The sequence below is a fragment of the Spodoptera frugiperda genome, chromosome 3 (assembly GCF_023101765.2).
Source record: "Spodoptera frugiperda isolate SF20-4 chromosome 3, AGI-APGP_CSIRO_Sfru_2.0, whole genome shotgun sequence".
NCBI classification, from domain to species: Eukaryota; Metazoa; Arthropoda; class Insecta; order Lepidoptera; family Noctuidae; genus Spodoptera; species Spodoptera frugiperda.
Genome location: NC_064214.1, coordinates 12,127,658 through 12,145,649, shown reverse-complemented (window position 1 = coordinate 12,145,649; position 17,992 = coordinate 12,127,658). Strand labels below are relative to the sequence as shown.

General features: G+C 35.7%; 1 protein-coding gene across 7 annotated transcripts in view; it reads left to right on the top strand.

Moving 5' to 3' along the window:
- The first annotated feature begins 187 nt into the window (after window positions 1-187).
- Window positions 188-17,992, top strand: part of LOC118274053 (tyrosine-protein kinase CSK) — a 31,724-nt gene continuing 13,919 nt past the window's right edge. Inside the window, exons 1-6 of one of the 7 annotated variants that reach the window (XM_035591402.2) lie at window positions 188-348; window positions 11,844-11,930; window positions 13,080-13,199; window positions 13,945-14,025; window positions 14,586-14,667; window positions 16,110-16,203. In XM_035591402.2, the coding sequence (XP_035447295.1) occupies window positions 11,883-11,930; window positions 13,080-13,199; window positions 13,945-14,025; window positions 14,586-14,667; window positions 16,110-16,203 (425 nt within the window). In that variant the 5' untranslated portion in view covers window positions 188-348; window positions 11,844-11,882. Of the gene's footprint in view, window positions 349-5,122; window positions 5,477-9,134; window positions 9,158-11,843; window positions 11,931-13,079; window positions 13,200-13,944; window positions 14,026-14,585; window positions 14,668-16,109; window positions 16,204-17,165; window positions 17,304-17,992 lie in introns of those variants that run through there. The other 6 variants (XM_035591403.2, XM_035591404.2, XM_035591405.2 and 3 more) reach the window with 6 other exon arrangements.

Here is a 17,992-nt window from a genome sequence, read left to right as displayed (position 1 = left end):
AATTAAATAATGGTTAACTACTCAATAAATTATTAATAAAACAAGACATGGCATCTCGCTATTAAAAACATTGATCATTAGAAAACATGAAGTAATTGCTTATTTTTAGCGAAAAATGTAAAATAAAAAGTATTGATCGATTTATTAAAATAGGCTGTATGTAAATGTCTTAGTCTAAATCGTAGCTATGACAAGAAAAAACTTTAAAATTTATAAAATGGCGGATCTCTGAGTGACGTATGTGTTGTGTGTTTATGAATTTCATTTACTATCTTATTACTGTGATTTATATAATGAAGTGAGAACTGTTTAATCATATTATCATCTTATCTGTTTGTCGTCATTTTGGTAAGTTGATTATTACTCAGCGTTTTAGTTAAATACTTGGTGTTTGTCACGGTGTTGGTAGTTGGCTGTAGATTGTAGGCGGGATGGAACGTCCTCGTTTCGTTATGCATTACACAAATCCAAACTTTGAATTGCAGCAATTTTTTGTACAACTTATTTACGTAAAGAATTCAATGACTCTAACTACTGCATTGCGCTTGTCCAATATGAGTAACATTCTTGTCATGAATTACCCAGGTCTTAGTCTTTCCTTAGTAATCTAATTAGGTACCTAGCTCCCGGGAAACCTGGACACCTTCGAAGAGTAAATAGTTTATAAAATGCATTATGTATGAGACATTAAACAATGTGTAACTATTATGTTTATTTTACCTTTTGTTAGTCTGATTTTACCAGAAAACTGTACATATTACAAAGAAATTTCTTAAAAACTCCACAGAACATCTAATACGAAATCATGTATTTTATTTTCTGCAAATAACTTCTTGTTGAACATTGAGTGCAAAAAGCTTGACTCCCATTTATGATATTGAGTTTGAGCTAATGTATTAAACATAATCTTGTTTTTCATAATGTGGGAATGGAAACTCTATTGTATTGTTAAGTGTTCATAAAAACATAATTACGTTTTTTCTTTGTTTTTACTAGGTATGCTCTTATTTCACATAATTGCCTGGTTACTCATTAATTAAATGCCAACGAAACAGTCTAATTTACCCATTGTGGATCCTTTTTTTGGATGTAAATAACAAAACAGTGGTTTAAAGTAGTAACTAAATTACTTACTTTATACCTATCAAATCAATGCAACAATGAGCCTGTGAATTTTAATACAGCTTTCCTTATTTTAACATAAATACTAAATGAGCTTAATGAATTCAGAAAACCTCAAAAATCTTGTGACTATGGTATGAATCCTTTACCTTTTTTTATGGTACACAATATTTTCATCAACAGAATTGCAAAGAGACACACAGCACACCCCTTTTTAACAATTAAAAATCCCGCTTTTGACGAAAAAAAAATACATGTGATATATTTTTAAACACTTTTGAGATGTTTTGTGATTTTTTGTCAAACCCCCTAATTGAGCCCCACCTGATTAATGAACATCCTTAGATATTTCTTCTTACATAGATATTTTTTCTATCTATGTCTATTTTTTTATTAGTTTGTACTTAATGTTATAAACACATCCAGCATAAGAATAATGTCTTGTGTTAAGAAAAATAAAAACATTATGTATTGTGCAGTTGTAAGTTTTATAAACATAACTGTGCATTTATTTCCATTTAAGTTTGTAAAGAATCTATAATGTTTGCAATAACAATACTAGTAGTTCCACCATTATGTGTTCCAAGGGCCGGAGCCTGACTTTGACTGTCATCAAAAAACTGTTGAAGGCAAATCCTTTGCTATCTCTGGTCACTGATGACCTCTATGGTTCCAGTTAAAGGTCTTATTTGTAAATTTCCTTGGCTCTTTCCTAAATAAATATTATATACCTCCTGTCAGAGTTACAGTTACAATATGTTTGAAAACATTAAACCTATGCATTTATAAGGAAAAATAAATGAAATAAATATTTAGAATTTCACTTCTTACCATCTTACTACTTATCATCTCCTAAAAGATATAAACAAGCTTATCTGCAGCTTATCTCTGGGGTTAAGTAATGTGAATGTGAACCTACTAAGACAAATAGGTCACCATTATGCATATCAGTCTTAATTAGGTTCAGCTTCTAATAGATAAAATACTTTACGGTAATGTCCCTATAAAGAAGGAATTCTAAGAAAACCATTCCTACTACTACATAATTGCTAATAATTGGTACCCATATAGAAAATGATAAACCTTGCAACGCAATTGCCGCGAGATCTGAATTGGTGGCACATAAGCGGAAGGTTTCTACTAAGGGCTTAGCACACTTGGCGTCCTAAATTTATCACCGTACCAGTGCAAAACGTAGGTATAATTAAACAGCCGCAATGTCTGTGCCTATATTTAGAGAATACATCAGAGCGCAGTCGCAGATGTCGAACCGTATTCTGACTCACCATGCCATTGATCAAAACTGGCCGCAAGGATCTTCAGGTTCAAAGACGAACAAAGATTTCATTTACGTTTATACATGGGACTTCAGCCAATAATACGTAAGCAGATGATACTTAACAAAGATAATGACACCGTTTTGCGAACTAATAGATATATTCAAAGATAAATATGAGAAACGAAGAAACAATGGTGATGTTGTTGTTAATAAAAACTATGAAGGCCGTCAACTTAATACAATATTGCGAAAACAATGCCGGAGTAAACAAAGCCTTCATTAAAAGGTTTTGTAAAATAATTTATGATATTAGTTTTCGTAGACCCTACTGTAGAGCTGTAGACTACAAAATGTATTGTTTTTAGTTTATAGTTACATTACACGTTTTGTTTATTATTCATCCCAACACCTAATGAGTCAGACGATATACAGTAGCGGTCACGGTTGTTTTAATCTTTATTTCATTTTACGAAAACGTCTATTGAATTAAAGGCGACCTTGCGATGTCGGAGTCAAGACTACCAGCCAACCAACAAACGTATCAACTGATACACAATATTCCTTAAAAGGTTCTTATACTGTCCTACCGAGTTACGTTATTCATCCATCACTTGAAGTATGTTTGGCTATAAAAACTGTTATAAGTCAATCAAGCCAATAAAGCTAGCGAAAAGTTCCCTCTGAACTGACTGGTATGACCTACATGATAACAAGATCAAGAGACCCGAGCGTATCCCGAGACCCCGCTCAGCCCAATTAGATACATCTTAAAATGTTCGGGATCCTTTTGGGTCCATTTTATATCTAATGCCTTCAAATAGCCAATGGTATCTGACACTAAAATATATTTCTTACTAAAGTAGAATAACCGAGTACCAACTATATAATACTTCACGTAATGTTGACTTTTAATACGGCGTGTTGACAAGTGCTGGGTGATGTGGTGACATCATCGGGTGTGCGCTACGCCCCGACTGTTTGCAGAGTTAATATGATGAGCAAGTAGCTCATATATTCGATAATCACATGCCAATCCGCTTAGAAAACAAATTACTACGAACAAAAAGCACAAATATTCTTTGTTAACATTTTGCAAAATACCAGACTTCGTTGCCTCGTCGAACGTAATAACAGCTTGCACTGATTTGAACATTTTTCCTCAAACTCCGAATAGTACAGAAATAAATCAATATTTTACTTTAAATAATACCTTAGTAATACACAAATGAGTAATCCTAATTATATCAGAATCTTCTGGTGAAGAGATGTCCTGAATACGAATACGCTGAAAGCCTATAAATAAGGGTAATTTGAATTTCATATCTACGAACCTGTCTCATCTTAGTTTACAAAGAATTCAAGACAATTTCTTAGGTCTTTTATCGGAATTTTCTAATATGTGCTAACTGGTAGATGAACTAATAGCATACAAAGGCATTTATAGCATCCGATAGGTCTACGGTGAATAGAATAGGTACTTTGCGATGACACTGTCGACACGACACTTGGTTCCGGGGCACTGCGCCGCGAACTGTACCGTGCCCGGATTCCTCTCACGCTCCAGTTGCTGCAAACACCACTAATTGTATTGAATTTTGCCATTGTACGGATGTAGAACTGGACTCTGACGGGATATTTGCACTTCGTGTTAATTGTACGAGTTAATTATTTCTTGTAAGCTGTTGTAAAATTGTACGTACTGTGCGAAAAGTCCACGGTTGCACAAAGAAAATTACTTTGCCAAGTTGCACTATAAATCGGCGACGTCCTGTATCAAACTATTGTTTCTCGTCGCCTTCATTATGAGACACTTCCTGGGACGCTCGCATTGGCTAGATCGCAATTGCCGCCGTATTTTCTTGAGGACATTAGCTAGCCATGTTTTCTTACATTCTTGTTTATGTACATAAACAGTTAAGACCTACTTCCTGCTCTGATTGTAAACTAAATTAGTTGTAGGAGAATTCTTACATTTGCAAGAAGTACTGACTGCTCAATGCCCTTCTATCTGACCTGTTTGCAAGTTACTCTTCATACACTAATTTCAGGGATGGAGGATGTAGTACAAACTATTTTAACCGGTTTAATATTAATTCAAATTATAGCGACTTGTTTTATAAACAGTGTTATGATTTATGTACGTGTTGTAACACTTGCAACTAAACACACTAGTTTGTTCCCTAATTTCGGTATTTCGCTTTAAATCTAGATTGCGTTGAGTCATATTGTGTACTTACGAAACGTAATCGCTCGCTAGAGCCCAGTAAGCACGTGGTAACTGCACTCGTGTCAATTACAAGGTATCAATGTGTTGGTTTCCTGTGTGCAACTGTGCAGTTCGGCGCAGTGGCTACGAGCGTCGGTTTGCTGTAACCCGAGACCCGTAGCAATCACACCAGGAAATCGACACTATTGCTCAGTCTTCCTTGTGTATATTGTAACTTAGCTACATAATATTCACCAGAAAATATTATGAAAATGAAGACAGCTAAAGAAACAATTTTAAAAAGCAATTCTCGAACCGAATGAAATCTAGATTAAGCATACAGATGGCGTAAAATAATGTCAACACAGCTAGCGTTTCGTTTACTAACGTTTACACCATTACGTCTAACCGTGAAGATTTCTGTGTCCAAATCTGTCGACCGCCGTTTACGATTACGCAGTAAAGACGAATGGCATGGATATAGACGTCGCGTCGTTTGTGTAATACCTTTACTAATAGGGATATTCACGAGCTGGTGGGCAGACCGCAACTCCCCCACTGACAGTTTGCGATTGGCGGTCGCGTCATATGTACGTTTATTGTTACGGAAAGTGTCTGCTTAGAATAGTGCGCACTAGCGAGTTAATTTAGTAACAATTTACCGTGCAGTGATAAACATGTTGCCCATGTAAATAAACAAAAGTTACTGCCACTGTCTAAGGTGACTCATAACTGAAAATTTCCTGTGTAAACAAGTGATAGAAAGACTATTTGTTTAGTAAAGTGTTGGTGACGAATGTGATTATTTTAAAGGTTTATCATGTGTTACAAGTTCTAAATGAAGACAGTCAAGCTTGACATCAGACAAGGTACGGGGACAGACATGATTAGTTTTTCCTTATGGTGAATAATAATCTCATCCGTATCCTCGTTGTCATTTGTAAATATCGGAGTTGTAATTGTTTCTTAAAGTTATTTATTTAATAATTCACTTGTAATAAGGTTTAAATAAGCTTAATAGAAAACAAGAGTACACTGAACAACTAAATATAATTTTAATATTATAAAAGTATAGCGGCATTACGTGCCCTAATGTGCACCTCTGTCTAGCCCTTCGGGGATAAAAGGCGTGACGTTTGTTATTATAAAAGTGACGCTTTCTGTCATCATCATCTTCCTCTAATCCCAGGTTTTATTAGGATTAATACAAAGTTGATTGGTAGCATGTAATTATATAAATTTTATTGCTACAAAAGTGACACTTTTTAGAATTATAAACTAACAACAAGAGGAGTCATAGTCATCATACACGTAGAACCGGCAGTGATCATCACACGAGGCCAGTATGCGAACGCGTCCACCTTGATTAGCTGTACGTGGGCCGCGGACCTACCCATACATGATACACCTTGTCATCTCAAATATTTTAATTGACTACAAATATTGGAATATCTAATTTTGTTTTATTCGTCATTGCCTTGTTTATATTTCCCAAGAGCCCACGTTTTATTCACAAAGTTGTTATATTCGGACATCAAACTTAAAGGGTTAAACACATCAGCAGTGGGTGTCACCCCTGCTTATTAAAAATACACGATGTTATCTTCTGCGTATTACGCAAATGAATCAAGAGTATTGATTTTAGTTCGGTTTAACAGACACGTGCACTCTTATAAGGCCGCCAGTGAGATGCCATTGATAAAAAATGTATTGATCTTGGTAGCCAGTTAATGAGTCACTGGTTTACAGAGCAGATATATATCAGAATGATCCGATAAATCCGAAAAATGTTTAGGAAAGTCATTTATGCAATCTGGTTATTCTAAAATAAGATCTATCAAACAATTAACTATGCTAAGTACCTCATTATTATTAGAAAGTTGTCTAATTACTGTCTGTCTAAATAATTATCTGGCTAAAATCAGCCGTAGCCATTATTTATAATAAAGCAGTGTGAAAATAAATGTGACTAACATATTAAGAGCTCGTAATCAGTTATCATCATTTTATCATACAATAAAGCTGAGTCACGACTTTCATACTAAAGTGAGGAGTGGTTCTACCCTATGCGCCACAATAAAAACGGGGTGTCACTCGCCAAAACAGGATTAATGGTCTCTGAACATGGAAATGGCGTCCGGAAGTAGTTATTTACAACTGTCGTAGTCACCTTGACTGCTACAAGCTTTATTTCCGACATTTATACCAACATTGTACCGCTTTCGCATAAATAAAGTAAGTTATAATCTGAGAATAAGTGCTCTATCCTCGGAAAAGACGTATTTACTCCGACACTTAAATCGTGGATTCAGATTTCTCTTATTTCTTATCGTTACGATAAATGAACGAAAAATTCCACTTGTAAATGTTGTAGTGCCGAATTAACTTGAATTTAATTCAAAGAAATGATTCTGGTCTTCATAAAGTGGTGATGCATCGACTTTATCTTATAACCTTACTGAACGAAGGAAACAACACTTTAAAGATTTTTACCGGTTAAAGGCCGCAGTTTTTGCAGAGGTTTTTCTACCGTCTGGTGATTCCGTTCGAAAAACGGCGTATCATCTAGCTTACTTTCAATTTTGTTACGTCAAGTCTACCAATTTCAAGATAATCTAAATTGGAGCAGGCAGTTTTAATTAAAGCTAATTCATATTATTCAGAGATAGACATTTTACTAGTGTTTGTTTTATGATTCTTTCAAAACGGTAAGACTGGCTTTTAGGATTTTTTGTAAAATATAATAGCATCGTGCACACAGGTACTAAAAATAAAACATAAACAAAGCCCAGCAAACATAAACAGTGATAATTGAAAATGTGTCTGCTACTGCAGCTGTTGCGTACATAACTTCCTAGTTCCTGCATTCATATTATAAAGGCTATAAGTCGTTGACCGACACAGTTCTCTATAACCTTAAAATTAGCGGCATGACGCGGATAACAACTATTCACATTATCAATATTTATATGCAAAACAACCCAATTAGACCTCTCAAATTTTAATATCTTTGTTGAGTCACTCTCTTGTCATGTATGAAATCTTGTGACCATAAACGTATCGCGTACAATTCAAATACGTTACTACGTACGTTGTAGCTACGTTCGATTGAATGAAATTGTAAAATCGGCGAAAGTGGTAGAGGCTAAATGTCAGAGAAACCGTGAAATATGAAAGAAAATATAATTTTATGCATTTGGTGCGAACGAATGTATGTCTACTCGAGGCCTATTGGTCACTTTCTTTGTGTAAATGTGCACTGACTTAATTACCTTATACTTGATTGTAGAGGGATTTGGATAATTAATCGTTGTATCTGTTACGTCAGCTGTTAGAATCCGTCAATTAGTGACTAAAAGCTTGCTCCATTTCCTGTTGTCCAAATAAGTGAGTCGTACAAAGTGCTATATAAGGCAAACAATCAAAGCACGGTCGTGGTGATGAAGTGATGAATGATGTTGTTCTGTAATGGCGGTCGCGTGGTCGCGGTCTCGCCGGGATGCGATGAAAGTGAAACGCGCGCGTGGTCCCCGTCGTGGTCGTTCAACTCGGCACGCGCCTGCATCCTCTGACGGCCCATCTCGGTGCTTGTGTTGTTTTGTTGCACTCGTTCTCATTTCTGTAATGTAATGCCTTCTAAATGCCTTGATTTCTCTTAAAATGTAACATTTGGATGACGCTCATATTTTACATTCCAATTCTCTGTCAGTTCCATACTTGTGAATAACATGTCTTAGCCTTGTAGCAGCTCGCGCTACATCTATTTCTTGTATTCGAGTACTTACCTGAGTTCCACATTAAATTCAAGTTCTATCATTGTACAACTACCTAAAATGGTTGTGTTTGAGACCAGATAATTTCTATAAGTACTTTATTCAGCGTATCTGTCAGTACATAGCAGTTTACTCTAAGATACCATATACGGATCTGTGACGGATTCCAAAGCGGTGATCTAATAACAACTACACGATAAGTCCTTCTTGCCTTACAGCGCGGCTTGAAATCCTTCGGTCACGTTTCGCCCCAGACACAAAACGAACGTGAAATGATTAAAAATACTACAAAATGTTTAAAATCCGTCACAATGTTTTGTCATCGTAGTGACACCATCGTGGTGACCAAACTAACCACCAAAAATGCTGGTTTATTCCAAATGTTAAATGTTAACCAAAGGAATTTAAATTTTTAATTTTACCCAATTGGGAATATCATTACTGTCCTTTATACTTCCAATGAACCGTATAATAATTTCCAAGTAAAATGTGATACATAAAGTAAAAAAAATGAGCTTGAAAGGAATACTATGCGTTATGTGTATTATTTATTTTAACACGTCATATAAAATTGACGATATTGATACATTGCATGAGGTTAACTTGACCAGAATTATAATTTTCCTGTTGATGAACATTTAGTCGTCTTTTATGTGTAGTTGAAAACAGTGAGTGTGTGAGGATAATTTAAATAAATTAAACTATGGCTGCTAGATATGACCTTCGTTGTTATGTGCTCAGATGTGTTAATACGGAGTCATCGTAAATAATTCATTGGTAATTTGTTTAACGTCGTTCCGTTCAGTGTATTTGTGAATTCTATTCTTAGTTTGGTTCCAAGATCTAAAATTTAAACGCTAAATCTATTCTAGACTTGAAAATAATTGCTGTAGCAAATACAATATTTACAAACGCTAAGTAGTCATTGGCGTATCCACAAGATATTTTTGTCGAAGTCCACTTGTAGTCGGAAAATTATCGCGTGATAAAAACAGAATTGTTTTTAGTAAAGAAATATGCAAGTAGCGTACACGGTGCGACGGACGGTCACGCTCGCATGAGGCGAAAAAAGAGTGGTTTGCGTCACTTGTACATTACAAGTACATATGGCAACTAATACTTAGATTTCGAGTTAGATCAACTAGGTGAAAATCAATACACCTATGTAGTACTCCTACTGTGTAGTATCCGAATGATAGCGAGAAACTCGCACGTCAAAGAAAATGTAATCTATATTATTCGTATTCAAGTGAAATTCATTGAACTAGAACCAATATAATCCACAAGATCAGAATAATGAACGTTGTTGAGATGAATCGAATTTTTGTTGGAATTTGATGTAATTGCACAGATTCAGATCACGAATTCTACAAAGTCATCGTAGTGTAAAAAAATTATGATGAGACACTTTAACTGGCAATTATGGTGAAGAAAAGTAGCAAGGAAATACTAGGCTTTCCCGTTCTATACCCGGTCATAGTGGCTAACTATTGACTAGTTCTTACGATGTAAAGTGCCGACGCTCCGCCCGGTGCACTAGATTGCCTCTCCCGGCTACTAATTCCGTTCTCAATTATAGCGATGAAAACTAGTAAGTGGGTTACATTCATTGAGGGGGGACACTATACACTCAACCGGCACTAACTGCCTTTTATTACCCAAAACTAGGAAGAAAATCCGCAGATAAGTAAAGTTTTCCTTTATCAGTATCATGCAATGGTGTGCAGAGACACAACAAACAGTTCTTACAAACGTTACGCGTTAATGGTTATGCTGTCATCTGCATTTCCACCTGTAGTTACATAAGTTGGCTCATACGTGTACAGTAGCTAGTCACGATACGACACGGTTGGCTGGGCAGTGCCGTGCTATGATCGTTTGTTGAGTTTGTTCCACATCATCGCTGTGAGGACGAGAGTGAATCAGCACCACTCCCTACCCACGCCTTATTGTACCTTCTGCAATTAGCGCTGTGTTTGTTCTAATATACAAGCTCTATCTAATCTACATACATTATGTACCTGACTTTTTAAAGGGTTAGAAAATACATATTCTAACAAAAATGTTAACTGTACACGCAACGTCACGCCTTTTATCCCTCAAGGGGTAGGCAGAGGTGCACATTACAGCAAATAATGCCGCTATACAATGTACACCCACTTTTCACCGTTTGTGTTATATAAGTCCCATGTAATAGGGGGTGAGCCTATTGCCATATACTGGGCACAATTCCAAACTCCGTGCTACTGAGAAATTTTCGAAAAACCGAATAAAGTCCAGTAGTACTGTTTACATGTTAACAGTACAGTTGTAAACTAAACATTCAATCAATAATGACAGTTGATGATGACAATGTAATGTGGTAATGTGTAGTGTAATAAATTACATCATTTATCAACAGCATTATCGTAATCAATAACCCATTACTACAATGTACGAATGTTATGTAAAATTCTTTCGAATTATGAATTAATTTTATACGAAGAAGTTAAAAAAGCATTTGGTAATTCTATCATGTTAAACAAATGGAAGTTAATGGGAATAGGTTAAACGATAAAGACAAATGGAAATTCTACGTGTCGTGTGTCAAATCCTGGGCCAGTGATACTGGCGAAAATCCTAGTGTGTCCAATATGATAAATAACGCTATGGACTAAGTATGAATAAATTCAGAACTGCGGCTTAACCATTTATGATACGTCGTCTTTTCCTAGATTAACATGATCCTACTATTCATCAGTCTACAAATCCCTTAAAGCTCTTAACAACCATATAAGTACAGCAATTTCAAAGATTGATTTACAAGACTTACGAATGAAGAACACTTATACGTTTTTATAAGCTTCACTTTTGTCATTAACCTGTATTATGAATCTTCTTTAATGAATACTTTACACTATTTAATAAATTATTATCTCAGACAGTTATAGCTTTGATGAACGATTGATAAATATTAATATATAAGACAAAGCTTCTTCGTATAACAGCTGCGAATACAAAGAGTAGTATATCGTATTTAATGTCTTTGTTTTCGTGAAAGTTATGACGCAAATCGGAAGTTTGCAAAATAAATTCAATGTTACTTACTGAAAGAAAATATTCTCGACAGTATTATTTATTGCTTATTAGAAGAATAAATTCACTGCAATTGACTTAGTTGACGTTATTACTAGACAATTTATCATGCGATGTTGTTGTTGTTATTGTACATCGATTTGGAATTTTTTGCCAATTATATACCTAGAATTGTTCCATTACTATTCTGAACTAAATTATAGCATTAGCAAAATAGTTGCAGCTGACTTTCAGATTTAATTATTAAATAAATAAAAGAATATGCAATATTATCACTTACTGCAAATATCTAAACAAATACGATATGTGAAATATGAACCGCTAAACTCAGATTTCATAACATGTGAAAATATGCTGATGTGTAATGATTTGTTTTGTTTGTCTACAGATGATGAGGGGTAATCTGTCGTGGTAGGAGGAGCGCGACATGAATTCTGACGTGCACCGTCATCAGGCGCACCCGCCATTGGCACAGGTAAACCTTTGCACCTACTAACTTATTTCATAAAAAAAAATACTCGAAAGACAAAAACCGAAATAAGCAAAAAGTTTCTGAAGTCTAACAACCAGATGTTTACTTAAACTGAGTGATGTTTTTAAATTATTATAAATCCAAATTGTTTTGCTTTCGTATTTGATGCAAATCACAATTTAAAGTTCAAACTAACAAATCAATCTGTTGTTAAATGAATGAAGCAATGTTGCAACCGATCGCCAGGAGCATACGCACTTTGTGAACGGATTTCATTGTTACATCATCATCCTCGATTTTCAGTAACATGTGCAAGCTAAAGTTATAGAACAGCACGTCTGTAGCACATAGTTTATCGACACATCAACCACTCTGTAAGCAACATTCGTCCTCGATACATGCACGTCCGCATGCACTGTGCCCGACTTTCTTTAATGCGTACTACTTGAAATATAACCTCTACAAATTTTCTTACGCTCTTAGTTTTCAATATAATAAGCATATATTTCATGCATATCAAAAGTAGTGTGTGAAATGAAAATTTGCATGAAAAATTGTATTTAACGTACCTGCATCAACAGTTGGCGTACGTCCAAGGTTTTGCGTTTCAATGGATCGTTACGGGGAACATTATCGTTTATCCAAGTGCTTCCAATTCGTTATATTGCTAAACAATTACGGTTTGTATTACAACACTTGGATACAGTTTATCGACATCGGTATCGAACGAGTTAATCGGCGTCCCTATTATGATTGGATTTGACTACGGTAAACGTTGGAACACTTTTACGATATTTTATATTCATGAGTCGTCTTCATGAAAGGTCGATTTGCGGTCAACCTCGCCTGTCACGATCTCAAATTCAACAGTAGCAAGTTTATTTTAATGCGGGCTTCTGTGTAAACTATCTACGTTTTACGAGTAATGAGTAAACGTACTTTGAAGTCCAGATTTCACATTTTATTATTACAAGGATTTTTGCGTATATAAATTGAGATATGACCTCCACGCAAAGGTGTAAAATTTATATTGCAGAATTGGAAATATTCGCTGTGGCGGGTTTAAACTATTCGTACCTATAAGTATTGTAAACTGATTGATTGTGTCAAGAAACCCGTATGCGATATTGTATGTGTCCCGTGTTGTTACAGCACGGAGTGCACGCGGGCTCCCAGGGTGTGGGTCCCTGCGGCTGGTACTCGGCATCAGCTGCACCCGCTCCCACCGCACCGGCCCGGCTCAAGCGCACTCAGCCCCCTCATCAACTACCAGTGCGTATACTATCACGTCAACGTCTCGACTTCTACGCGAATTTTCTATAATTAAACATGATGACTGCAGGAATATGAAGATAGATAACTATTTACGGTTTTACTCGTAGATATAATCTATATAAACATCAACATACCTAAAGTAGGATAGAAAGTAGATTATTATCGTTTAATAGGTTTTCTCATGAGATCAGAGTGGAATACTCCATAATGTCGATAGGTGAGACTCATTGTATTCATGGTTAGTGATACACAGCATTGAGAATGAGAAGCACAGTGGCATAGTTATCACAACGATGTCACATAATTTATGACCCTTTGTGCGACCACATTGATCTATTCACAAGGCTAAGCGCGAGACAAGTTCCCATTGCACGTAGTTGAAACAAAACAATTGTAGCATTATCGGCGTGCCGTGATTCCACTGACATGTGACAAGTTTTTTAAAATGATTTGTAGGTTATTGTCTCAGTGTTAGCTATATTTATGTTGCGCTAAACTCCGCTTTACCGGCGACAGAAAGTAGAGTTCATATTCATTCAGACCCTTTGTCACAACTAGTATTGTTTGCGGTGGAAATTCTCACGGTTGCTTAGAAAGTAAGACACCGCGCCGGATCAAACGTAAATATTTATTCTTTAAAGGCAGATGTGGCGGTGGCGCTATGGCGTGGGCTTGGATCTAGAATTGGCATTTCCACAATACACGTGGGTTATTTTTACGATAGTTGAAAACTTTGTTTCAGTGTGGAGGCAGTGTGAGCGGTAGTAATGGGCCACACGCGCCTCTCTCGCCCACCGCATTGCAGAATTCCATTCCACATAACGTGAGTGCAATTTATTTATATTATTTTTGCTGCACATACTTGCAAATGTAGCTATTTGGACTACGTGCGTTGCATTCTAAAGCTCGTATAATGTGGACTTCTTCGTTTGCTGTTTGTACTAGATACCCACTAAGGTTAAATGAGTATCGAAGTGTTGACTAGTAACATTATCTAATGGGATTACTAGTGATAAGTGTCCTAAATACTAGTGTCCCAGTTTTCAGTTGAACTTCACCTACTTACATAATTATTAATGTATGTCAAAGCAATAGAACATTCCATGTCATATCGACCGTCTCTAGTCCCTACTAATAATGATATTTAATTTTCACCGGTAGGTTTCGTTGACTTGTGATGGCGTCATTATCGTCCCACGTCTGCACTTACAATAGTGTTTTTGTAATCCAAGTTTTTCAATGATTTATACCTTGCGTTTGATAGATGGGTAGTGATTGTTTTTAAACAATAGATGACGACAGTTGAGTTAACCTGCTCGTGTCGTATAGTTTTATCTTCAATTGAATGTTGTAAAATAGGTAATAAAATGTTGTTGTCAACAGATTGTGATGTCGTCGTCGGTACGGACGCCGGCGCCGCCCGGGCCTGCGCCCTCCGCCATGCACACCTCGCAGACGACATCTGGTAAATCAATTTAACATTCTGACGGAACTGTTCATAATTACGCCTTTATGATGGACTTTACAGCTTGCATGCAATGCCCAAAATAGTCGTAAGTTAATAAAAACATTAAGATACTGTTTCAGTAAACACACGACCTAGTTTAGTGAACATTACAGTTTACCTACCTACCAAAATTTCAATCTCAACTTGAATTAGTAATTTATACGAAATTACATTCATATGTTCTGTCATGCACCTTGAGTTTATACATTCAACTGCGATTTCACTGAGTTTCACAAGTATAAAAAGCTGAATTAGCGAGTGACGTCATGACAGATACCAATAAATCTCGCTGATATTAATAGTATCAGAGTAACAAGTACAGTAATATAACTTTCATACGGTTAATGTGAATTCCGCATGTGCGTAAATATACAGTAACATAGTGTGTGCATACACGTTTTCTAATGTAATGTATTCAGACATGCAAATCACGTTCGGCCCTCGTTATTCGCAGTAGTTCTTTAAATTGCAATCGACACACAGTCTGCTAGTTAGCTGTTACGAAACCTTTCGTTATGTAGCTTACATGCCATCTAAGGATTCAAGAAAGTAGGGATTATGGAAGGAGAGTATGCAATTATCTCCATAGGAATCTATACATTGGCACGATCAAGATCAACTAGCTGTACCTACCAAAGGACTGACAGATATGTCTTTAAAGTTTGACTTTCAAAGGGATCTTTTAGGGCCTAATTGTCACAAAGATTTAACTTCTCCTTTACCATACTATACCCTAGCTTTTCCAACAAATTAGCGGCAGTATTATGTTAAGCCTCAACTTGTGTCATACCGGTACAAAGGAGCAAAATGATCCAATGTCAGAGGATGACGCTACAGGAATACAGGCATTCGTGACTTGCAAATATTACATTGCAGTATTATTTATAAAGCCGGGCGAACCTTGCCTTGGCACCAACTCGGGAAAAGGCTAATACAAAAGAGATGAATAAGCAATTTTTAGCTCGAATACATTTATCGCGAAATACATTAGCTTAAATCACATTTTGAAAGCAAATTGCATTGTGTAAAGACAATGTTTTTCCTTGGTTATATTTAAAAGTACTTGATATATGGGATTGTTTATCTTAAACATGATTCGGAACTCTTTACTAGACCAAGCAAATCATAGGGTTTTGTTTCCATCAAATACTTGTGAAACTAATAAATATAAAGAAAGAAAAATGTGCACTACAGAACTACCTTCTAATCTTATTACACTATACTATAGTCGCAGAAATGTATACTATAGTAACAGAACAGCACAAACGATTACATAGAAAATTTATTTCTGTTATACAACTCTAATTTTACAAGAAACATGTTTTAAATCCAAGCAGACTTTATAAAATTCCTGTCTTAAATTCAAGCAGAATTTATAAAACTCCATGTTTATCCAACAGCTGTGTCGAAGGGGCCGAGCGACGTGCTGGTGAACTCGACGTGCGTGAACCCTCCACCGGCCGGCAACAGGCTCATCAACATGACTCAGTGGCCGTACGTATCTTGTCAACAGCTGTATTTGTACTTATGTCACATACATACCGAGTAAATGTATGTATTAACTAATTAATTAGGCTGAGAGTGTGTTAAACGGCATGCTTGTATCATGAGATGCTTGTATGTAATCGAAACTGAAGAAGTATGTGAGGATCATAGTAGATGGGTCTTTTATGGTTACCCTCATGGGATAAAAACGTGAGTTTATTATACATATACATAAATTATGTGTATGTAAGATGTCTTAGTGAGCTGTTTAAACAATTAACTCTTTGTATTCTACATACAACAAGCTAATTAATTTCGTTTTATTAATGTTACGAGATAATAGTATGTTTGTTCTAAATTCTATGAAATTTACGTGATATCTACGCTTGGTATGTCCTACTAACGGTACGGCACGTACCACATAGATACGTGTTCCGAGTTTGTGACTAAACGAAACCGCAGCACAGGAAGATATTTTTAGTACCGTTAACAAATCAAAATTACAAAAATGACGATCTAAAATTTGAATATAACTCGCATTTGTAGAAAAACTGCTCACACTTCTATTTGCGATTCCATAAAATTAAAACACCTAATCTTATCTTTCTACAATTAATGTTAAAAGCCACTTATTTGATTAATTAATTAATAGATAGACAAAACACGAACCGAAGACACAAAACTACCATATTCACAGAAATAATACCTTTCAACACACAAATTACTTATTATATTTTTCGGCTTACTCACGTAACTATTTGACGAGGAACTCGACTAATTTCAAGCCATGCTAGAGGCCCATATTCTTGAGCAACATTCCGCTACACACGACGCGGCGACTGTCACCATTATAATAATTAATTTAGTACGTTTCACTAAAGTTATAATATAAAAACACACATTGTTTTGTTAAGAAAACACTAATTTATTAAAACGCTTATAGGTGATAACATTAGTGTTATCAGGACTTATCTGAATGATAATAGACGTACAGTCGTCAGTCTGAAACACACAAGTATGGAGTGTGCGTGTGACATAACCCAGTGCTTCAACAAACCACACAAAGTTCTGTTGTTCATACCGCCGGCTTTAGCTTACGAGGATGTAGAGTAAATATCCTGTTGAATTTTTATTCAGAAATAGTACTAGTGTTGATTATACTGATAATGGAATCATTGACAGTAGGTTTCGCATTTGTAGACGTGTATCATGCCTGCTCTTATTTGTTCTATTTTCCTATACAACATCTTCTGTACAGATTAGGTTGCCAACAAGTAAAGGGTAACAGTCAAAATCAAAGCATTTATTTCAATTAATCCTTAATTTAGGCACTTTTGAAACGTCAAATTGAATTGTCCGTCTGTCTGTCTGTTTGTCAGTGAAGATAGGCACTAGTTCCAAAATGTGGCTTCGAATGGAGAAGAATGAGCAAGAAACACCACCACTTTAAAAAATCTTAACAATTGCTATAAAACACATACAAAATTAAAAGTTGACACGAATTAAACGCACCTAGAAACTCATGTTCTTTACATTCTAAAGTATGAACATAAACTTTATCACTTCGTAAAATTGACACAGATTGAATGAAAAGAATCCAATCAGTCAATTAAAACCCTTGATAAAGTTAATCGTATTATCTTTATATAGGGACTGTGTTCACAAGCCGTCCTACGTTTCAATTGAACTGATTAGTATAGGTCTTTGTATCACACGTATCTTTTGTTATTATTCTTATCAATCGTTAACACGTTTACAAATGTACTAGTCTTTATTACATTACAAATTTTTGCTATGT